Source organism: Polypterus senegalus, chromosome 10 (genome assembly GCF_016835505.1).
Source record: "Polypterus senegalus isolate Bchr_013 chromosome 10, ASM1683550v1, whole genome shotgun sequence".
NCBI classification, from domain to species: domain Eukaryota; kingdom Metazoa; phylum Chordata; class Cladistia; order Polypteriformes; family Polypteridae; genus Polypterus; species Polypterus senegalus.
Window position 1 is genome coordinate 85,079,965 of NC_053163.1, and position 25,254 is coordinate 85,105,218.

The 25,254-nt window shown below is 40.0% G+C and overlaps 1 protein-coding gene across 1 annotated transcript in view; it reads right to left on the minus strand.

The window, feature by feature from the left end:
- Positions 1–25,254, minus strand: part of xpnpep2 (X-prolyl aminopeptidase (aminopeptidase P) 2, membrane-bound) — a 142,431-nt gene that overhangs the window by 111,446 nt on the left and 5,731 nt on the right. Inside the window, exon 2 of the mRNA XM_039766060.1 lies at positions 22,285–22,388. Coding sequence (XP_039621994.1) covers positions 22,285–22,388 — 104 coding nt within the window. The remainder of the gene's footprint in view (positions 1–22,284; positions 22,389–25,254) is intronic.

Below are 25,254 nucleotides of genomic sequence, written 5' to 3' on the forward strand. Positions count from 1 at the left end.
ACAGCGCCTCTAGCGTCCACAATAAATATATACAGTTCGGTTCATAAATATTTGAACAGAGACAACTTTTTTCTAATTTTGGTTCTGTACATTACCACAATGAATTTTAAATGAAACAACTCAGGTGCAGTTGAAGTGCAGACTTTCAGCTTTAATTCAGTGGGGTGAAAAAAACGATTGCATAAAAATGTGAAGCAACTAAAGAATTTTTGTAACACAATGCCTTCATTTCAGGGGCTCAAAAGTAATTGGACAGTTGACTCAAAGGCTATTTCATGGGCAGGTGTGGGCAAGTCTGTCATTATGTCATTATCAGTTAATCAGATAAAAGGCCTGGAGTTGATTTGAAGTATGGTGCTTGCATGTGGAAGATTTTGCTGTGAACAGACATCATGCAGTCAAAGAAGCTCTCCATGCAGGTGAAAGAAGCCATCCTTAAGCTGCGAAAATAGGAAAAAACCCATCCGAGAAATTGCTACAATATTACGAGTGCCAAAATCTACAGTTTGGTACATCCTGAGAAATAAAGCAAGCACTGGTGAACTCAGCAACGCAAAAAGACCTGGACGTCCACAGAAGACAACAGTGGTGGCAGATCGCAGAATCATTTCCATGGTGAAGAGAAACCCCTTCACAACAGCCAACCAAGTGAACAACACTCTCCAGGGGGTAGACATGTCGATATCCAAGCCTACCATAAAAAGAAGACTGCATGATAAATACAGAGGGTGCACTGCAAGGTGCAAGCCACTCATAAGCCTCAAGAATAGAAAGGCTAGATAGGACTTTGCTAAAGAACATCTAAAAAGGCCAGCACAGTTCTGGAAAAACATTCTTTGGACAGATGAATCCAAGATCAACCTCTACCAGAATGATGGCAAGAAAAAGTATGGAGAAGGCGTGGAACAGCTCATTATCTAAAGCATACCACATCATCTGTAAAACATGGTTGAGGCAGTGTGATGGCTTGGGCATGCATGGCTGCCAGTGGCACTGGGACACTAGTGTTTATTGATGATGTGACACAGGACAGAAGCAGCCGAATGAATTCTGAGGTGTTCAGAGACATACTGTCTGCTCAAATCCAGCTAAATGTAGTCAAATTGGTTGGATGGCGTTTCATGATACAGATGAAAAATGACCCAAAACATACAGCCAAAGCAACCCAGTAGTTTATTAAAGCAAAGAAGTGGAAAATTCTTGAATGGCCAAGTCAGTCACCTGATCTTAACCCAATTGAGCATGCATTTCACTTGTTGAAGACAAAAATTCGGACAGAAAGACCCACAAACAAACAGCAACTGAAAGCCGCTGCAGTAAAGGCCTAGCAGAGCATTAAAAAGGAGGAAACCAGCATCTGGTGATGTCCATGAGTTCAAGACTTCAGGCTGTCATTGCCAGCAAAGGGTTTTCAACCAAGTATTAGAAACGAACATTTTATTTCCAGTTGTTTAATTTGTCCAACTACTTTTGAGCCCCTGGAATAAAGGGATTGTGTTAAAAAAACACTTTAGTTCCCTCGCATTTTTAAGCAATCTTTTTGTTCAACCCATTGAATTAAAGCTTAAAGTCTGCACTTCAGCTGCATTTGAGTTGTTTCATTTAAAATTCATTGTGGTAATGTACAGAACAACCAAAATTAGAAAAAAGTTGTCTCTGTCCAAATATTTATGGACCTAGCTGTGTATATATATATCTATACTAATAAAAGGCAAAGCCCTCACTGACTGACTGACTGACTGACTCACTGACTCACTCACTGACTCATCACTAATTCTCCAAGTTCCCGTGTAGGTAGAAGGCTGAAATTTGGCAGTCTCATTCCTTACAGCTTCCTTACAAAAGTTGGGCAGATTTCATTTCGAAATTCTACTCGTAATGGTCATAACTGGAAGCTATTTTTCTCCATTTACTGTAATGGAGTTGAGCTTGAAAGCCGTGGGGTGCGGAGTTTCGCGTGACATCATCACGCCTCCCACGTAATCACGTGAACTGACTGTCAATGCAGTGCTTAGAAAACCAGGAAGAGCTCCAAAAAGCGCTGAAGAAAACATGCATTATACAATTGAGAAGGCAGCGAAACAATAAGAAGCGAGCGAATGACATATACAACCATATTCATGAGTGCTGCTACTTCGGAAACAAAGCAAGGTGTAAACCTAAAGTTTAAATTAAGTTCATAGACACGCTGCCGCTGGCGTTTGTCATGCCCACGGGTAATGCGGGATATAAGTTTAATGAGAGGGCGCAGAATATAAACGAGAGTTTTGATCACTTTGTAACTAAGTTAAAATTGCACGTGAAGGGCTGTGCTTATGCAAATACCGAGAGACTGTGTTTGTGGGGTATTGACAGTTAAGGTGGATGGGGAGTCACGTCATCATCTCCCCTCCCATTCACCTCATTTCGCTCTGAGCTGAGCTCCGCAGCTGACGCAGTCTTACAGAAGTTACTTTGTGACGCTGCCACCAAATACTCACAGAAAAATCTACAAGTTAATACACACGCTGTCTCTACAGTTTCTCCACACTGAATCCTCCAGGCACTACTTACAAAAGGTTACATTGACAATTGTGCTACGTTATTTTTAAAATGTTTCCTTTTCTTAGCACAAGTACAGCTGAGAAGCTTTGATGCATGTGCTCCATAACGCGTTAAAAAGTCACGCATTTAATCACACTTTGCATTCCAAGCAAAGGGGAACTTCTATCAATGCATGATTTCATGGTACAACGATTACATTGATCAGCGCTTCCCGATTCATTTTAACCTCGCACCCCTTTGGTTTGAGAAGAAGTATGAAAAAATATGAGGTTAACACAGAAAAACATATCACCAATTGAAGCTTTATGAATAATCGATTCGCCATCAATAATTGTTTTGGTAAAGCCATACTCAGTGTAATCCTCCTTCCATTTTATAATTTTTCCGTCACTAGCCATGATTAAATGAACGGTAAAAAAGTAAGAGCGAAGTGAGGGTGATTTATTCAGGTAGGCAGGCGACAGCTCAATAGCTCGAATTTGGATATAAGTAGCTTCTATTTAGTCGCCAGAAATATCTTTGTTAGGAATGGAAGTTGAATTTAGTCTTTAAATTTCTATGGTAAAGAAAAAGTTATGCAATGATGACTACATTTAACTATATAAAGTCAAAACTTGTATATATAAAGTCATTCGCGAATATATAAAGTCAAAACTTGATTATATAAAGTCACCGTCGGAATAAATAAAGTCAGAACTTGAATATATAAAGTCAGTGTCGGTATATATAAAGTCAAAACTTGTTTCTGAATATATAAAGTCAAAACTTGAATATATAGCCTAAAGTCATTCCCAAATATATAAAGTCCAAACCTGAGTATATAAAGACGGCGTTGGAATATTTCAGAATATATAAAGTAAGCGCTGGAATATATAAAGTCAAAACTTAAATATATAAAGTCAGCGTCGGAATATACAAAGTCAGTGCTGGAATATCCATCCATTTCCCAACACGTTGAATCCGACCACAGGGTCATGGGGGTCTGCTGGAGCCAATCCCAGCCAACACTGGGCACAAGGCAGGAACCAATCCTGGGCAGGGCACATGCATCGTTTTCAAAACATTAACCGAACAGTGTTTTTATAATTTATTTTTCTGAATACGTTTTTTGTTCACTTAGTTCAGTTCAGAGTCGTTTCAATCAATAGATTTTGACTTTCACTTTATATATTCAGGAGTGAGTTTATATACTCCGATGTTGACTTTATATAATCAGGAATGATTTTATATATTCAAGTTTTGACTTTATGTATACCGACGCTGACTTTATATATTCAAGTTTTGACTGTATATATTCGGGAATGACTTTATATATTCAAGTTTTTACTTTATATATTCTGACGCCGATTTTATATATTCACAAAATCAATTTATTTACCTGTTTGGCACCCCATAGTATATGTGTGTGTGTATATATGTACACATGTATGTATGTATATATATCTATATATATATATATATATATAAATGCCAGCAACACTCATTTTCTTTTTACTTCTCCGCTGCCAAGCGCGGGTATTTTGCTATATATTTTTGCTATATAGCGTCTGGACTGAGCCTTCGTCCATTTATAGCCCCTGACCCGGAGGTGTTCCTGTCCCAGCAGTCCACAGTTCCTTATTCCTTCCAGGTCAGGGCAATCAATCCACCACTTCAACTCGGGAGCACAATATTTCTTCCCGTCACGTGACCGTGACGCACTCCCGGGTCGTACGGCACCACAGAGCCCATAAGCCCCCCCCACAGCGGCACCTGGTGGTCCCCAAGGTATCCAGCAGGGCTGTGTATAAACACTACAAAGTCCATAAGTCCCTGCTGGACCTCGGGGCACGATCCTGCTGTTGGGAGAGCTCCTCCTGGCGGCCTGGGGGTGAGGACCGGCATGGGAAGCCGGCAGTCTTCCACAATATATAGATATATAGATATGACAACAACACTCATATCAAAGACAAAACAATTACATTAACAATCATGTTACTTTTTTTTTAAATTTTTCCTTTTCTTTTTCATAACTTCTTTAACACACTACTTCTCCGCTGCGAAGCGCGGGTATTCTGCTAGTATATATATATATATATATATAGATATAATTGAATTCTTTATCTACACCATTGTCTATACCATTCTTTATCTACACCATTGTCTATACCACAGAGTGTTCCAGCGCAAAATTAAATTTACTCTGAATTGTTCTTGTGCATAATGCATTTTTCCAATTGGAAGCAAAACTTTAAAAGATAAATCTGATTAACAGATGCTGAAAGCTTTTACAGAGCCCTGCTTCTCACATCATATTCTTACCATTAGTGGCTACCACTCTGAAATGTTTATCTAGCCCAGATTTTTCCTTTGTTGGAAAAACACTTCTATAAAACAATGCATCAGAGATGGAAATGCCAGCTGCTCGCTGTTCAAACACACTTTTTCCCTTACATAATCCCAGGCCACTATGTCTCCATCAAACATGCACAGGATGCTATACAGGATACTAAGTAGAAGTGCATAATAAACAGGAAAAGTTGCATCAAATATTTGAAATATTAGAATGTGTGTTTAAATGTTGTGGCAGACAACCGGGGACATTGCCCTACCAGGATGCCTGGAGAAGGAAAGGACCGGGAATGGGGTAATATCTTCCCCGGGGCACAAGAGGGCAGTCTCCTGTATTACATCAGGGCCACAGTTGGGGTCCGTGACAACCGCCAGGGGGTGCCTGGACAACTCCGGAATCCTGGATGGCAGCACTTCCACCACACCAGAAAGTGCTGCCAGAAGAGGAGCCAAATGCATCCTGTAGTGCTTCCAGGTGCCCATGCAGTGTTTCAGCCACATCAGGCCTTCACCAGTAGAGTCAGGGACAGCTTTTATGCCGAGGTAATAAGGCTACTCAACAGCTACTCACACTAACATCTGTATAAGGGTTTCTTTTATTGGATTTAATGTATGGATCCATATTCATTTTCATTGGCATGGTACTCTTATCACTATTATGTTGGTGGCAGGTATAGAAGCTTTCCAATATACTGCTGCATGTACACATAACAATAAATCTGAGCATGAACTTTATTAAACTCATCTACTGTACACTCACTTGCCATCAGATTTTTATGCAGATGTTTCCTGCCACTAAACGTTTAGTTACACTTGGCGGCTGACTGGCTTCAGAGACTTTACTTCTGTTCACTAAACCAGCCAAAAAGATTCCAGGGGTCAATTAGATACTGTGCTGCATAGCTTGTGCCCAGATACCAATGTAGTATGGAAGTCATTTTAATAGGGAAACTTGGCAGCAAGATCCTCTAGACACAGAAACCACAGGGTGTAGGCTGTTGTAAGCCATTATGTTATGTTTGAACTGGCTCTGACATGATAAAGTTGCCCAAGTGTTGCACAGAGCAGGGTGCTGCCTACTGCACAATTTTAGAACACACACACTGCACTTGTCTCGCTTCAGACATCCTTAATTTATTTGGGATTTTTATTTTTCTAACTGTTGGATTCTGTACTGGGGCAATAGGAAATGTTTCTGTGCCATTGAATCTTTTTCCCTTACTTTGTCTGGGGCCTGGGATATACAGTACCATACTATTTACCCCTTGGCTCAGGCTAAATCAGGGTAGGATTGGGTGGGTTATCCTGGGTTGTTCTTTTACTGTGATAGATGGATGTTACATATTCCAATAAATGTGATGTAAGAAAGCCCAAAGGGAATCACTCTTATGGCACCCAACCTACTCCTAAGACATGCAGTTCACACAACTTTTCTTGTTTCAGGTTTTTAAAATTGTACATTGTAAATACTTTTTTTTTTTGAAAAACTTTTTTTTTCTTGTTGCATTGTTAACAGACTCAGATATGTAAAACAGTTATAATATATATGGCATTCCTCACATGCAGCTTGATTTTTTCCATTAACAATGTACTCTTAGTTCTTAACAAAATTGAACAGTAATTTGGTAAAGTACTTGTCCTTTGTTAAAGTGGAGAAATCTGCAAATGCTGGTATAATCATATTAATAATAGGACATCCACATTAGGTGAAATGGCAACTCCAAATGTGCACAGTGTAGATAACTGTGCACTGCAGAAGACTGGTACTAGGGTTGGTCCCCATGTTGTACTTGATGGGGACCCTGGCCTGGATTAAGTAGGTTTGAAACTAGATAGATAGATAGATAGATAGATAGATAGATAGATAGATAGATAGATAGATAGATAGATAGATAGATAGATAGATAGATAGATAGATAGATAGATAGATAGATAGATAGATAGATAGATAGATAGATAGATAGATAGATAGAATTCTGTTGGGATAGTGTAGTTGTAAATGATGGTGTCAGCGTGGAGTTTTCGTACTCTACTTTGAGAATGTCGGGTTAGTCTGACTTGTGAATTGTGAGTCGTGAGAGTATGTGTTTGAGTGTACCCTGAGATGAAACAGCATTTTGTTCATGGCTGCTTGCTACTTAGCACCAAAGTGGATGACACCACACTCTGTAATTGTTACTTTCCACTAGGACTGGTGCATTTCAAGGTCCAGTTCAAATTTCTTGTTATGTGAAATGAATGCAATGTATTTCTTACTTGAATGTCTCTTCAGAGTAGTGAAAGGGATACAATATGCCAAACAAAAACACATTCATACACACAAAAATTAAACATAGAGTGCAATACATCTACACAGTTTCATATGATATGTGCTATATACTGTACAGTATATAAACATTGATAGTCAGATTTATATATTGCAGTAGTAATAATTTATGCAAACAATGGCAGTTTGTAGAGCTACTTCTTGATTACAAAGTCAAACCTAATCCAATCCGATGTATATTATTTCTTAATGCCTTCTACTCCCTCTCTGGTTAAGATAACAAGCAGACTACCACCCGATTGCCTGAAGTTAACTATGTATCATCCTTTTATTTTCATGTGCATGGCATAAAAATTAGTTTTATATGAGTTAATATCAATAAAGCCTCTGGTCTGGATGTAATTTCAGGACATGTTTTAAATCCATCCATCTATTATCCAACCTGCTATATCCAAACTACAGGGTCGCGGGGGTCTGCTGTAGCCAATCCCAGCCAACACAGGGCGCATGGCAGGAAACAAACCTGTTTTAAATCCTGTAGTCACTAATTAGCTGACATCTTCAGTGACATTTTTAATATTTCAAGGAGCAAATCCGTGCTTCAAAAGGAAAGCCATTATCCTAGACTCAATGAATGACCAGAGAACGGTGGGACCCACGTGCAGTTAGGAAGGGCTGTGCCAGTACAGCTGAAGTCAGAAGTTTCCATACACTTAGGGTGAATTCTTTAAAACTCACTTTGTAGCCCCCCAACAGATTTTATACTAACAAATTTAGCATATCATTTAAGACATCTGCATTGCGCACCTGGGAGCATCTTGGAATCCCACAGTGTGAATTGGCAAGTGTGGCTGGGGAAAGGAATGTGTGGGCCTCACTGTAAGACTAAGGCGGGTTCATATAAGCAGCAGAAGATAAATGAATAAATAAATGAATGAATGAATGAATAATAGGCCCGCCACTTTATGGGGAAAAAACTCACTAGAAGAAGCACTGATGATTAAAAAATTTGAATTGCAAATAATAAGTAGATTTTTTTTAACAAAAGATGAATAGATTTCACCGCAGTAAATGCTGAAGCACACGACTGAAAGACTTCTGTCATCACTGATGGAGAAGTCTGGCATTTTGGGTTATCTTCTGCATCCAATGTGTCAGATTCTCCTTTACATACAACTGCAACTCTTGTAAAGGTGTGACCACATTTATTGTTAAAACGTGCAGTAATGCAGAAAGTCAGGAGTTGGCACTATTTTGTCAATGCATTGTAAATGGATGATAAACATAAAGGCGCTCACAAGCTGCACATATCGTTTCAACTGTGATTTACTACCCATTTGTAAAGGATCATCATGTCAGGATTTGAAAGCACCACAGTAGTACTCTCTGCCACATTAGCTGCTAAATTATTCCTCTTAGCTGGTTTTCTGTTTGTGAAGTTTGTGTAAAACTGGACCTTAACCTGTCTGGAGCTAGTAGTTAAACAGCAGGCATCTGCCTACTAACTTAATCTGTAAACACTCACATTGTTCAGTCTTTTCTTGTAACTCATATCCAACAGCCTAGGATTATGGTTTGTTGCTTTTTTTGGATCTTCTCTAGTGCTGGGGGGCAGCATAAAGATGAAGGATGCCTCACATCTGGACAAACTTGTTAGGAAGGTAGGCTCTATTGTAGGAATGAAGCTGGACAGTTTAACATCTGTGGCAGAGCAACAGGCGCTGAGCAAACTCCTGTCAATCATAGAGAATTCACTGCATCCACTGAACAGTGTCATCTCCAGGCAGAGGAGTAGCTTCAGTGACAGACTTTTGTTACTGTCTTGCTCCACTGACAGACTGAGGAGATCGTTCCTCCCCCACACTATGCGACTCTTCAATTCCACCCGTAAGCGCTAACATTATTCAAAATTATTGTCTGTTTTTACATGCATTTTTATTACTCTTTAATCTAATATTGTATTTTTTTGTATCAGTATACTGCTGCTGGATTATGTGAATTTCCCCTTGGGATTAATAAAGTATCTATCTATCTATCTATCTATCTATCTATCTATCGTGGACTTGAACCCGGACACACACAGACGGACATCATTGGCTCCAGCACACACCCTTTATTTACAATATTTACAAGACACGTGCACCACAAACCCCAGTGCCTCTTGCACCGTTTCACCAAATGTCCAGGCCTTGCAGTCTCAATGCCTCTCTCTCATTACCGCCGCCAGGATTTAATTCAGGGGGGTGCATAAAGAGATTTTTTTCTTTCTACGCTCCCCCCCGCAACAAAAACTTTTTTTGTATATGTATGTGCCCATTAAATACCTGCCAATACAGTCGCTATCTCTGAACAGTACAGAGCAGTCAGTTTTTGCATAGATAGATTAACCACTTAAGGCATGACCTAATTTTTAATTTTCTGACAAAAAATCATCGACTTTTTTTTGTTATCATATGATCACTGGAATATAGTTAAAAATGTTATTGATGTATTCAGTGGCATAGGTAGTGCTTTTTTCCTTAAGTTTTTAATGTAATTTTGTAAGCACTTACATACAGCTAGACCTCTTTTACGCCGGTTAATAGTTCCGATTTCTGGGAGAACAGTACACTTTAGAGAAAAATATTTCAAATAAAAATTGTAGACATTGATAAGTTCTACAACTTTTATGATAAATATTTTTCTCTAAAGCGTACTGTTCTGTTTAGAGAGAGCACTTTCTACGATCTTTGATTCCTAATATTCCTCTGTTTTGTGAAACACGTTGGTCGGCAAAGTATAAAAGTATCAGAATATTTTCTGAGAACTTTTTGGTAATTGTCCAAGCGCTAGAAAAGCTTACAGAGGACAGTGCGAACAAAAACACAAAGGTTAAGGCTCATTTGCTGTTCACTGCTATTACAACTCCAACTTACATTTTGACGCTTTTAGTAATTGCTACTTATTCGGCTAAACTCGAACCTGTGTGCAATCAGTTGCAGCAAGTAAATATGAACATTAAAGATGTAACTGCTCATATAATTCAATTAATAGATGTGCTGCAATCCCATCGAGACAATGTTTCTGAAGAGTTTTCATTGATTTTCAAAAAAGCACAATCGATTTGTGAAGAATTAGACATTGAATTAAAACAGCCACGGTTAAATAAAAGGCAAGTTCACAGATCGAATTTACTTTCTGAAAACGCAGAAGAATATTTTAGGAGGTCCATTTTCATCCCTTATTTGGATTCTATAATATCTTCTCTACAAATTCGGTATTCTTTTACACAAGAGAAAGCATTTTCACTTTTACAACTTCACCCAAAAGAAATGAGTAAATTGGATAAATCATCGTTTTTAATAGTTCTGGAAGACATTAACAGTCTGTATGGTGATATTCTTCCAAACTTTATATCTGATGCTACCACATGGTATGAGATGTGGAAAAATAAAAACATTGCAAACGAAATTACCGATTGCATGAGTTTAATTGAAGAGGCTACGAAGTTTTATCCGGCTGTTTCCGAGGCACTCAAGATTGGCATGACACTTCCTGCAACAACCTGCAGTATTGAAAGATCTTTTAGCACATTACGGCGCGTCAAAACTTGGAACCGATCTACAATGAGTGACGATAGATTAAGTGGATTATGTATGCTTAGTGTACACAAAAAAAGAATAAATAATTGTCCAAAATTTATCGACAAAGTTGTAGACAAGTTTGGACAACAAAAAAGAAGGCTTGAGATGCTCTTTTAGAAACAAAGTGAATGATTGTTTATGTATAGTTGTTAAATGTAAACGTCTAATTGTAATTTAAAAATTTAAAATAAAAACTATTTTTTCGCGTTTTTTCTTATTATTGAAAGATTTATTTTTTTTCTCCATTTCCTTTTTTTTCAAAAGCTAGGGGGGTGCACGTGCACCTACTTGCACCCTGCCGGCGCCCATGCTCTCTCTCCTGGCCGCCTCCAGTCCTCTCTCCAGCTCCGTCTCTCTTCCACCCGACCTCCGCTATCGACTGAAGGGAGGCGGCCCCTTTAATAGGAACCCGGATGGGCTCCAGCTGCTTACCGGCACTCCTCCGTAGACAAGCCCCAGTGTGGCGGAAGTGCCGGCTGCGCACCCAGAAGCCATCCGGGTGTCCCCTGTCGTCTTCCCTCCAGGGATATTCAGGCACCGGGGCGCCGCCTGGCGGTGGCCACGGGTCCCTACAGGGCTGGGCTTCCAAGCCCTTTACCCGAGGCCCCCATCATAACCAGGGCGGACACCCCCTCGTGGTCTGGAGGAGGCACAAGCCCTCCTCTGGTCCTCCTGGGTGTCCCGGCCGGATGCCACACTATCTATCTATCTATCTATCTATCTATCTATCTATCTATCTATCTATCTATCTATCTATCTATCTATCTATCTATCTATCTATCTAGTGCTGTTATATGTTTTTGTAATAAAGAGGCATAAATAGCACATAATATTCTAGTTTAGGCCTTAGATTCTAAGCAAATTAATAAAACAATTACAAAACCCGCTTTCAGACATACAGGGATACAATCAGACAGACGGCAGTCATTTTATAATTTATAAACAACTAATTTATATTTTGCACAGTGTAGTGCTTTTCTGCGAATGATGACATCTCAAAGCATTTTACCGAGCACAGAGAAGCCTCACTGAAATGTTTTAATGTGCTTGTTATGCTTGGAGCAGAGGCAGGCTAAATGACTTGCTCATATTCTCACACTTTTACAGCCTTACACTACACTGAAAATAGAATCAGTGTAATATGCAGTATGTCCAATAAAAGTGTCATCGGGCATTGTTAACAAAGGAAAAATAAACCAGCTGCCAAAGGTTTTTAACAATCACTCTTGTGGATAAACAAATCTAAACATTTGACTGCCTTTGTTTTGAATTTATTGAAAATGAAAGAAACAAAATTCAAGTACCGATCCACAAGCATTTTTTTAATTTCAAATCGTAACAGTTGGGTTGTCAACTGCACAAAATCAGATTTGAACTGTTTAAACCAAAAAGTCTACTTGATTTTAATCCAGAATTAGATTTTTGCCACTCACACACACATTCTGTCTCTCTCACACACACACACACACATTATTATTTCTTTATGGCACTTTAGGAAATTGCCTTTCAATCCCAATTTAGTATCATTTACATTTCACAAATCCATGCACATCTGGTTTAACAACTGCCATGCATACGTGTCTATGGGTCACCCTCAGGCCTTCCTCTAAGGTATGTAGTACCACCCCGGATCAAGAGGGGGTGCTGTGGCTAATCATGTCCTCTGCTATTCCTTCTACAGCACCGAGATGGTCAGTGAAGCCACCTGACTCTGCCCCTTCCAGTCTTCCCCCTATAAGTGACAGGGTTAATGGAAGAAGGCGTCACTCTGCGAACCTGTGCTGCTGCGCGACTGACCATCTTGAAAGACCCCATTTAGTTACTTTTTGTATCCATTTCATTTCACTGACTTGTGCCACCCCAACATTTACCTACTGGGAGTTGTAATTCCTCACTTGACCACATAGCATAAGTGAAAAATCAAATTCACATATGGCATTACATCTTTTCTTGATGCTTAGTACATTACGATATTTGAGACATGCAACAATAATATATTTATTAGAATGTGTAAGAATAATTAAAAAGTTTTATTTTTCAATGAACAAGCATATTTTTTTTGGAAAAACAGAGTATCATACATGTTGAGTCCAAAAACATATGTCACTCATCAGAGGTTTGGCTCTTCCAAACTTATAGAATGGCAATACCACTAGTATTGATTTCAAGTAAAGTTGCTTACCTTCTGTTTCAGTCTACAGGACTGATGTACATACCGCATCTCTGTTGTTAGTCATTAGCACTAAAACATAAGTAACATGATAGTTCTAATTGGATACTAACCCTCTCCTATTCTGTTTTTCTTCTCGGTACTGAAATGTGGCACTTGGTGCCACTGCCTACCTGCCAAGTTGTTTTGCCTGCCTAAGGTAAAGTCATCCCTGATGGAGGATCGCAGGAATCGTGGGGTAGAGGGGTCCTTTCATCAGATTGGCTGCCCCAGCGCTGTTTCAGCTTTGGAATGGCCAAATGTGGGAGGCAGCTTGATGGATGAAGTCTCCAGCACTCCAAACAAATCCAAGTCATATTATGTGATATCATCACATGTTGTTAAATTCTGCTCCGTACTTTTAAAATTTTTATTTTTATGCTGTATTGAGGATTTGTTCTGTTCTGTGTATTGTATTGTATTGTATTGACCCCCTTCTTTTTGACACCCACTGCATGCCCAACCTACCTGGAAAGGGGTCTCTCTTTGAACTGCCTTTCCCGAGGTTTCTTCCATTTTTTCGCTACAAAAGTTTTTTTTGGGAGTTTTTCCTTGTCTTCTTAAAGAGTCCAGGCTGGGGGGCTGTCAAGAGGCAGGGCCCGTTAAAGCCCATTGCAGCACTTCTTGTCTGATTTTGGGCTATACAAAAATAAATTGTATTGTATTGTATTTTATGTAATCTTTTATGTGTTGCATTGTTTAAATCTGATGTGTTTTGATGGCAGGTTTTTTTAGATAGGTTTTTTTTCATCCTGGGATATAAAAGCTTAGGTGAATTGGATTTGTTAAATAGTGTATGTGTGTGTGTGTGTGTTTGTGTGTGCTCACCCTTTTATTGGACTATTTTAGGATTTTGAACATTTTGAACAATCCAAATAAAAATGATGAGCAATCAGAGCTTACTCTGGCAGCATCAGGCACAAAGCCAAATCTATATAGGGTATGCCTCCATGGTAGGGCCTGCTCACAGCCATACTCACTCATAGGCAGACAATTAACAAGATGAAACTTTCATGTCTTTAAGATGTTGGTTTACTTGGACAAAAAAAAAAAACCCAAAATATCCATACTATAATTTGAGAGACTTCACACAAACAGTAATTGGGCTGGGATTCAAAGCCATTCCTTAGACTGCTGCACTAAGCAATGTCATACTTTGTAAAATGATATTCTCATCTGTAGTTTAGTTTCAAAAGAAAATAACCACCTTGAATGGCAAGAATGGAAACTAACATTTGTAATATGTATAGAAGGACTAAAGTGGTGCGTATGCAGTTGCTAGTTGTAGAACATAGATGGCGATGTTTCATAATCAGTCCCAGTGGTTGGCAAAGAAGGCTATCACTCAGTTGAGCCTGGTGTCAGTCGATCAGAAGAGAAATGATTTAACATGAAGACCTTTAGTATTTCATGATCTGTTTATTACCATTATCACCCTGAGACAATGGAACACATGCTGCATTCAACTCTAAATTCTGTGAGATCTTTACAATATATTTCACCTAGACAGAGACGTTTATAGGAAAATGTGAAAGTGAAGCAGTTAGTGATATGGAAAAGTGGTAGCATAACAATAAAAAGGCACTATATAAATAAAATGTATTATTATCATTATTATTATTACAGAACAGTGGTACTGTATAAGGTCTTCTCTTGTTTCGAGTTCTTTTATTCCCTGTTAAATATAGGGTATGTAGCAAGAAGCGAATCTTGGAAAGACTGTGGCAACACAAGAACTGTAAAACATCTGAGCCAAAAGCTTTTAAGTTCGATGTGATATTTTCCACACACCAGGGGCCTCATGTATAAACAGTGCGTATGCACAGAAATGTTCCGTAAGAATGTTTCCATGTTCAAATCGCGATGTATAAAACCTAAACATGGTGTAAAGCCTGTTGTACGCAAGTTCTGCGCTCGGTTTTGCAGACTGGTGGCACCCAGCATCAAAGCAGTGCTACTGTCCCCTGTGTGGTTATCCTTTCTTTTTTAGATCGACATCCCTGATGCGGCTTTATAAATACACTGAAATTAATGCATATTGTTTATTAGTTTAATGCATCTGATTGTAATTAACCAGTACAATATAATGGTCCATGGAATGGTCAAACTGTTCTAAATACGATAGCTGCTTTAGCGTTGTTACTCTCACTGCACCTTCTTCTTCTTCTTTCAGCTGCTCCCGTTAGGGGTTGCCACAGCGGATCATCTTTTTCCATATTACTCTCACTGCAACACTTGGAGTATTTTTATTACCGTATCTGAGTAGGGAATCAAAGATCTACAGAAGCTGAGAAAGAGAATTATCGGTATACAGCATCAAGCACATGCTGCCTCAGCCATGCTGTCTATTGAACTGCTTTCACACGGCAAACGTTTCAAAGCCTTTCCTGTACGGACCTCGCAGTTTAGAAAGAGTTTCATCCCAAGAACTATAAACGCACACAATCAAGTGCTCCTTGTAGAACTGCCTGTACTTATAAGTAGAATTACCTCACTGTAAACTTGCACTACTGTTATAATGTTGCACAACTTGAGGCACTTCATAAAGCGCATATTTACATATGATGACGATATCATTTTTAAGATGAAATGCAGCAAAATATGTTTACTATATTATACAGATAAAACTTTCACTTCATTTAAATAATCTACTGTATATTGTCAATAATTAAACATGCCAGGACATGGTGCCGCAGTGCTAGCTATTAGCTTGCGCTCCGTTCACGGATTGTTCCTACCTCGCGCTGTATTCTTACTGGGACTGGCGTGACACTGGGAGGATAGATGGATAGAATAATTAAATACGTATTACAAAGATATTTCAATGTTCCTTAAAAGTTTTGAAGAATCGGCGTTCTAAGCTTCCAGATGGCTTAACGTCTATTACAGAGCTGATTGTGTGGCAATCGGGTATTTGGAGAAATAAAAGTAAGGACAGGAATTGTAGGTTAGTACATTTGAAAGAGACAGTACTTCTGTACTAAAGCATTTCATCAAAGGTAGCAAACGGCACAGCAAGCATCTGGGATATGAACAATCACTGCACCACCGTGTTCTCATGTTTAATAACATGATTTAACTCCTATCATCATGAAAATGATATCACGTATACATCTCAGTATTTTAACTATTCAGAGAGCTGTAATGTCATGAATGTAATGGATTCTGTGTCCTGTCGGAGGAAGAGAAAGCCGGTTTAAGAAGCACGTAGTGATTCACACACATATAGCACATAGAAGATCAAATACAAAACAAAGCATTTAACTTGCTACTTTAGTTCCGATGGGATTTGAGAAACTAATACATTTAGCAATTTTAAGATGAAGTTTATGATGTTCTACTTTAATGACAAAATAAACTATGTGATTAAAGTGGAAATTTAGAGATTAAAGTTGACATTTCGTGCCTTTTTCCCACAACTTTGCCCAACATCCAGTCCTTGCAAGCATTAAACAGATGAGGAGCAGATCACACCTCTGATGAATCCCAGAATCAACTGGGAAAAATGTAGAGGTTCTGCATCCACTCTGCACAGCACTCACAGAACCAGGGTACAGGCCGGCCATGATGTCCAGCAAGTTCTGGGGGATTCCACGAACCCTAGAATGTCCAACAGGGCAGCTCAATCAACTGTGGCAAATGCTTTATGAAAATCAACAAAGGCTGCAAAGAAACTCTGCTGATATTCGCATTTGCACAGCATGAGTACCCTCAGTGCCAGGATGTGGTCAATGGTAGACTTGTTAGGCATAAAAAAAGACTGCTCCGGTCGCTGGTAGATGAGCAAGTCATCATGGATCCTATTGAGGATGACCCTAGCAAGGACCTTACCTGGCAATGAGAGCAGTGTTATTCCCTTGTAGTTGATGCAGTCCAGATGATCACACTTCCCTTTCCAGATAGGGATGACAAGTCCCGTTTTGCAATCAGTTGGGATGATGCCAGTCTCCCAAAAAGAAGCAAAGATTTCTTGCAGTACTAGGAGGATAGCCTTACCACCAGTCTGGCGAAGTTCACCCAGGATACCACAGATCTCTGCAGCCTTCCCTACCTTCAGCTGGTTCACCACCTGTGCAACCTCAGTGTGATTGGGTGGTTCACAGCTAATTGGAGGATCAGTCTCAAGAACCGTGGACCCAGGGATGTCCAACAATCTAGCCGGGAGTTCAGCATTAAACAGCTGCTCAAAGTAGCCAGCCCAGCGGGTCACAACTGCAGTGTCATCTGTAAGGACCGTTCCATCAGCTGCCCTGACTGCGACTCTCCGAGGAACAGATTCAGATGTGCGTAATGCTTTGATTCCTCTGTAAGCAGGACATGGGTCGCTAGTCCACAGATAGTGTGTCACTTGCTCACATATTCCTTTAAAAAACACCTCCTTATCTGCCCTCAAAGCCTTCGCAGCCCTCCTTCTCAGTTCCCAGTACAGACCAGAGTAGCTACCAAGCCATGCACTATGAGTCCTCTTGATGATATCCAGGGTGCCCTGCAAGATGAAACACCTCCTTCTGCGCACACTGGTAACACCAACACAACCCTCAGCAACCTTCAGAGTCTTGTCACAAAAGGTCTCCCAAATCACATTAGGATCAGCAGCCATTAGCTCTCAAATCTGTGAGTTCCTCACACACACTGCATGCAAACTCGTTAGAAACAGCCTGATCTTGGAGTCTGGCCAGGTCCAGCCTCATTCTCCATGTTGGTGGTAGCCTACTGGACCTAAGCTGGATCTTCGGAGTAGGAACAACAAGTCTGTGGTCAGAATTCACAAACTGGGCACTTTAGTAGATGCTTCAGTTTTGTAGGAGCCTCCAGCATCTTCCCACAAGGATGTGATCGATCTTCTTCACCGCATCACCAGTATTGGAGTACCAAGTCCAACGATGTGGCTCAGGGTGCTGGAATCAGGACCCAGCGATTTGCAGCACCTGACCTTTTGCAAAGTCAAGGAACATGGAGCCACTTTCACCATGGTTGCCAGACTCATGGGGACTGAGACAATCCTCATAGCTAGCCCTGTCAGTGCCAGTGGTCGCATTGAAATCACCCATGACCAGAGCAGTGTCACCTCGCAGGCACCCTTCAACCACCAAGTGAAGTTGCAAATAAAATGTCTCACTCACCACGGTTGGAGCATACACTGTGTGGCAGTAGGGGGTGCTAGTGCTCCCTTGAACCCTCAGGTACAACTCCAGACACCAGGTAAAAGTCCAAGACTCTTTATTATTTTTCACAGTGCACCAAGCACCTTCCACACTACTCATAAATCCACCAATAACTAACTCACACAATAAACTCTCCTCCTCGCCCAGACACTTGCTCCTCTACCTCCCAGCTCAGCTCGTTGTCTGGACTGAGGCACTGTTCTTTTATAGCTCCTGACCCGGAGGTGTTCCTGTCCCAACAGTCCACAGTTCCTTATTCCTTCCGGGTCAGGGCAATCAGTCCTTTACTTCAACCCGGGAGCACGTCGTTCCTTCCCGTCACATGACCGTGACGTACTCCCGGGTCATAGGGCACAAAAGAGCCCATAAGCCCCTCCAAAGCGACTCTTGGTGGCCCCCAAGGTATCCAGCAGGGCTGTGTAAAAACACTACATAGTCCATAAGTCCCTGCTGGACCTCGGGGCACGATCCTGCTGTTGGGAGAGCTCCTCCTGGTGGCCTGGGGGTGAGGGTCGGAGCACAACTGAGACAAAAGTCAAGACACCCACAAAGTGCCTTAAATCTGAGTCTCATAATACACTCTTTAAAAGGAGTGACAGTGGACACCATTGGAAGCACCTGATCCACCACAGCAACAGCTACTCCTTGAGTATGACAACCATCACAGCAATCAGACCAATAAAAGGTCTCCAACAGGCCTGACTCCATTGGCTCTTCGGCAGTTTTGACTTTTCTGGGGACGAGGCTTCATAATACGAGCAGCCTTCCTATGGGTGGCTGCAGCAGAGCTACTCCCATGGAGAAGAGAAAGGAGTCCTGTCTATTGTTTTGGAGGTGTGAATTTTTTTTTTATGGTAGCTGGCGTAATTCTGCCACCAACCTCCAAGTTTTCCCTTCAAGTTGGAGGACCGTTTGCAGGGTGGATACAGTTTAACACAGTTAAACAGGGCAGGGTGGATGCAGTTTCCACACAGAAGTCATGTATTTTTGGATGGAATCCTCACAGTCTGTTAATTTTTTAACTTCTACTGCTAATAAAAATAAAGTCATATGCTGTCACTGACTCGATTTTATTCCTTTATTCCTCTTACGCAAGTAAGTATCCCCCTGGACTTTCACTTTACTGTTATCAATGCTTCCCAGCTCCATCAAACACAAAAGCTGTCAACAGATGTATGGTAAGAATAGATAAAATATTATAACACCTAACATGCAACCCTGGCCTGAAACCAACCATACCATTAACATGATAACAGCCAGAGTTCAATGCCACAAAGCCACAGATCAAAGACTAATCTTTAATATTCCCTAAAGCTTTAATGTTCTGTTATTTTTTTAAAGCTTTATTATTCTGTTGCTTAGTTTAAGATCTGAAAACTTGTTACACTTGGCAGGAAGGCCTCCATTGAGAAACAGAATATAATCAAATGCTATATATATCCTTTATTACTACAAAACCCACAACATAACATAATATTCTTAATACTGAGTGTGTTTAAATGCACAGTAACACAGTTTAGGCTGAAACCTGCTTTCTTATAAACCTCTGTTGACATGCACGAGTCCACTTCTGGAGTCCTCCTTTAGTAAGACACTCACATGTCATAAAAATGTGATTAAAATATAATTAAACATCATCAACAGTTGCTGTGAATTCGAAAACAAGCATGGAACCTGTGTTTCCCAAGAGGTATGGGGAATGTTACTTCTAAAAGTAATTTAGTTACATTGCTCACTATTTACAAAGAAAGTCAATAAATATTATATACAGTTATGTATCTATTATAAAATGTACTGCATTACTAAGAGTGTTACTTTTTCTTCTTTTGTATGAAAATCTGCACATTTGACCGGCCAGCTTTTATTAAATCCTAAGCCCATATTTGAACCTTGAGTAATCTGTCCAGAAACACAGCCTACCATGATCATTGGTTTTATAAATATGTTTAGTTCTTCATATGCTTTGAATTAAATCACCTCCATACCCTTCTTCCATCCCCAACCTGAGCCCAGTATGAGCATGGGCCGCTACGCCACCCACTCTCACAGTTCAACATATCTTTAACAAATAGTTGGATAAAACTGAACTCACACTTTATTTACTATATAAGTTTCTGTTCCCAGATTGCACACTTTTCACTTGGCTGTGTGATTGAGCCCTACAAGGACCTAATAATAACACGTTAATTTAAAAATTAATCAGACTATGTAATGCATATTGTTTTTAACACGTTACCCCCAACACTGCTCCTGAGACTGTGCTACTGAGCTCACCAGTCTGTCTGTGTACGTTCAGCTCGTCAACAGACTTCTGAAATACTTATATTCTTACATTCAGGAGAACGAATAATGTAATTCTCCGAGAATTTTCATCAGCAAATGTATCTTAGTGGATGCTTCCACTGTGGCTGCTAGAAGCATGTGTAACGCAAAGATGGTGGCAGCGGACATGCGCAGACTAATGGAGTGCAAAGGACATGTGCAGAGTACGAAGTGTCACCAGGTTGTGGGTTTTACATGGCCAAATAGTTGGTTTACTCACAGAGAAAGCTACAGGTGTTATCCCCGTTTCTCAGAGACCAATATCCCAGTTTCCCTCACCAGGATAAGGGTATGCAATGCTTTTTTGAAACTGGGTTTCTGTGAATAACTGGTTTAATAAAGTGCATGATACTGCAGTCATTGTGGGGAACTGAAGTCTTCAGAAGGATCCATCCATGGACAGGACATAGTATATTGCAGGACACACGAACATGCACATCCACACTCACACTCCTGTGGGGATAATGTAGTGTCACTAATTAACTCAACAGGCACACCTTTGGAGTGTAGGAACAAAGCAGGAGTTCTCTGAAAGAAATCTGTGCAGACAAGAGGTGGAAATGTGAGGTGGACTTACAAACTCCACACAGACCGCTTCCAGAAGTGAGTTTTGAAGTGAAGAAGCTGGAGGTGCAATGCAGCAGTGCTAAACTGCAGTTTCTCTATTACAGATCCACTTCTGGGCTTGTCCCATATCTTTTACATCTCTAGATTTCTTGTGCATGACAGGCAAATCTTTCACAAGATATACTTTAATCCAGTCTTTTTTAATGAGTGCATATTAGACAACTGCAGTGTTAATTCCTACTGAGATGTCTGGCTTTCCTACCAGTTGAAGCAATGGCAGATACTTATAAACAAGGAAAGTGCCATCCTGTTACTGGACTTTGAGCAGTCAGTACTCCAGAATCAATGATACAAAGGACACTGAGCGAGAAGATGTGTGATGGGAGACTGTCAGAATGTCAGCCTGTCTGCGGATGAGTAGCATGTGAGTCCAGTAGGCAAATATTGGTATTGTGATGCTTATAAAGAAACCAGAAGGCTCCATGATTTTATAGAGCATCTAATGAATCAAAAACTGTATGCCAGGAAGCAGTAAATGACTCCTTGCCAGTTTTTATTGAGGAGGGTGGAGTGGGATGATGACAAGCTGGCGGGAAGAAATCCAGCCAGGGTGTTCAAGAGAGGATGAAAAACAATGGCAGGAGCGAGGGAGTGTTTATTGTGTGTCTAGTATGAATAAGTAGATAGGCCACCCGCACTGCCTAGTTAGGGAATAAACGAATGTCTGGTTAGAAAGTGGAGCCATTAGAGGTTTTATATTTTATATGTACAGTGTATTTTATTTATACTGTGTATACTCCCTGCTATTAATCCTGGTATTATTTATGCATTTTATTTTGAATCATGGAGCTCCCCTAACTGAGTTACAACTGTGTGGGACACCGTCTGTCTCTGTTACTTTTTATCACTTTAAATATTCATTCCAAGTAATGTCAAATCCAGAGCAATCAAGAGCAGCTCTGCAAACTCCCCGAAAAGCCTCCGATACGTACTCTTCCCCCCACAGCTGAAAGAACAATTTGAATTATTGTTCAGTTTCATAATTCTGCATGGAAATCAAACTGTACAGAGTTTAAGTAATCCCCAGGTTACTCTTATTAACTATCCTGCTCATTCCTTTACAATTTCTAAACAATCGTCTCTAATATCTGATAAGATTTATGCAACCCCTTGAACTTTATGGAGCACTTCCTCTTTCTGAAGAGCAGTGCTGCCTTCTTAATTTATTTTCTCCCCCAATTTTATGAACTTTCATACCGGAGGTTGAACTGTGCAGTTTCTGATGCTTTCATCCCTGACGTCCTTTAACTCAGTCTCACCATAGCCACTCACAGAGAAGGCTGACACATATTGAGGGAAATCTGCAAAAATAAATAAGTAAATAAAATGAAATGTTGTCAGGATAGGCTCCATCACCTGTGTGGGCTTGAATTAGAAAGAAAGGGTTAGACAATTAATGAATAAATACATAAATAAATTTAACAGCAAACATAAGATTTTGGCTTGTGCAAATCAGTAAGCTGTTTGGATACCGATCTTGTGCAAACTTTATGGTACATCAAGTCATCATTCACTATGGCATTGCGCACATCCATAGCAGATATCCAAATGTGCAGCAACAGTGGACAACCTAATCTTTTGGTCTTCTATGATGATGGTATTTGTCATGTTGATGTGGGCTTGTGTGCATGATGTTGATGGTCAATCAGATAGAGCTTTGTCCATTACGCTTGTTCTTCCTGCTGAAAACCTTTCTACTGATTCAAAAACTTTTTGTTGAGTTAGGTTGTTGGTACTTCTGCACTGAGCCAACATCCTTCTGTGAATTTCAGCAGGTTTCACTCCCTTCGCCCACCAAAATCTCAGTATGGCATGCTCTTCAACAACAGTGCAGATCCTCAGTGGAAGGTCCATGTTCATTTGACCTTGGCTTCAACTAGATTAATGGCAGAGTGTTGCGCTGAGCATGTTTGAACTACCCATAAGCCATCATTAACACATTGTGTTGCATAAATTTCCGTCATTTGTGGTTTACTTTTTGAGATTAATTTATTATCACAGTTAAATGAAAAAAAATGTTTACTTATTTTAAGATGATGTTTCCACAAGGAAAAAGGAAAAGTAATACAAGAAAAGTTAAGACAAACTATCCTTGCACTAATTTTCATAGTTATTGTTAAGCAAGTGTACTGTGAGGATGTTTATATCTATCTGTCGTATTTCTGAATGTGCTCACTACTGATCAGGGTCACACAGGCTGTCTCTGTAACACTGGGGACAAAGCAGAATGCGAAATCATTCTATCACAAAACAAAGGTGCATCCACTCACAATGAGAGTCACCAGTCACTGAAAGCTGCATGGCAGAAGGGGATTCTATCTATCTATCTATCTATCTATCTATCTATCTATCTATCTATCTATCTATCTAAACATGTATGTGACATGCTAAGCTGATTTCTGAGTTTGCATGTCCTCCCATATCTAAATAGATGTTCTGTGGAGAATCTGCTTTTCCTTCAAAGACATGCAGGTTAACCACCCCATCACACTACAGGACTTTCCCAGCAATTGTTATAGGCTTCATTTACATATTCTTAGCAGGAACAGTCATGGCTTGGCCCGATGACTGACAATTGTGTAGTGTAGGGCTCAAACTCCAGTCCTGGAGGGCTGCAGGTTTTCATTCTAACCCTTCTTTAATTAGTGACCTGTTTTTGCAGCTAATTCACTTCTTTTGAATTAATTTTAATTGACTTGCTCTTGAAGACTCAGACCCAGTAATTATTTCTTTTTCCTTAATTAGCAGCCAAATAATAATGAGATAGAAAATGAACCAAAACATGACCAGCAAATTGTGACCATCATCCAATATCTGAAAATAAAAAGGGTGGATGTCTCAAAAATGTTGATTTGCTCAGGTCCACAAAACATATTAACAGTGCTCTTAGAAAAGTAAAGAAAAAATCAAACATTTTGAAAATATCTGCTATTGCATAATGAGAGTAGCAACAAGCCATGGAATTAAAGAATGGGTTTAATTAACAAAAAGACTCAGTGCCTTATTAAGGAACTGGGTAGAGTGAAATTAGTTGGAGTTTAAGGCCCTGACTTAGTTGGTCTTCTGTTGGCTAACTCACTTCATGTTTAATTTCTGTTTGGGTGCCATTTAAGGAAAGAAATGAAGCAATTCGGAGGAACGATGAAGAAATTCTTGGGAACAAAACAAGTCAATTAAAATTAATTCCAAAATAGTTAATTAGCAGCAAAAACAAGTGACTAATTAAGAAAGGGTAAGAATAAAAACCTGCAGCCACTGTGACCCTCCCTCCAGGACTGTAACATCCCCAGTGACTCAGTCTTAGTAGTCTGCAACAAGCCATTTCAAATCCGGCAGCTTTGATTTCATCCAACATTACGGTGTGGATAATTGGGTGTGCCAGAGCTGACAACCCATGCACACTCAGCTGAAATACAATGTATACAGGGCTACAACAAGAAAATAAATAAAATGGGAGTTTTAGACTGCAAAGATGGAAGAGATGTTCATCTGTCTGATAGCATGTATTCATTGGACTCCAACAGAATGAAAACCAGAAAACTGGTGCCTGAACTCACCATACCCAGTTTAGAGCAGCCCATTAGCTTAGCCTGGGAACACAGGATAAGAACAGGACCACATGGAGGAAAATCCCACATAGAGAGGGAATTACCAGGCTGATATTTGAACCCAGTCTTATGGAGCTGCTGAGCAGAAACTTCAGCTACTGCTGCACTATCAGTCATGTTTCGACCCCTCTCCACAGTTCCCTTTCCTTTCTTTAAAGTCTCTAGTTTACAGTTATGGAATCAAAGTTGAACCTTTGCTAGCTAAGGCAGAGAAATGTGTAACTGATGAAATGTTTTCTTAATCTTCATCTATATTATGTTGCTACCTGCCATTTAAGGCCTTGACCCAACAAACACGTACTGTTGACCAGATTTCTCTCTCCTTATCCTTCTTACTTTTGAAAACAGAAACAGAAAGCTACCATGCTTTATAAATACATGCTAATTGCCCGAAGATAGTAAATTTAATGGAAAACGAGAAATAATAATGCCTGTCAATATAGATTATTGGCCACTAAAGCACCTACGTACACTTCAGAACATTAAAATATCTTCATACAGCAGCTACAGTCAGGGCTGTCGTTTCACATTTTGTTATGTTACAGCCTTATTCCAAAAT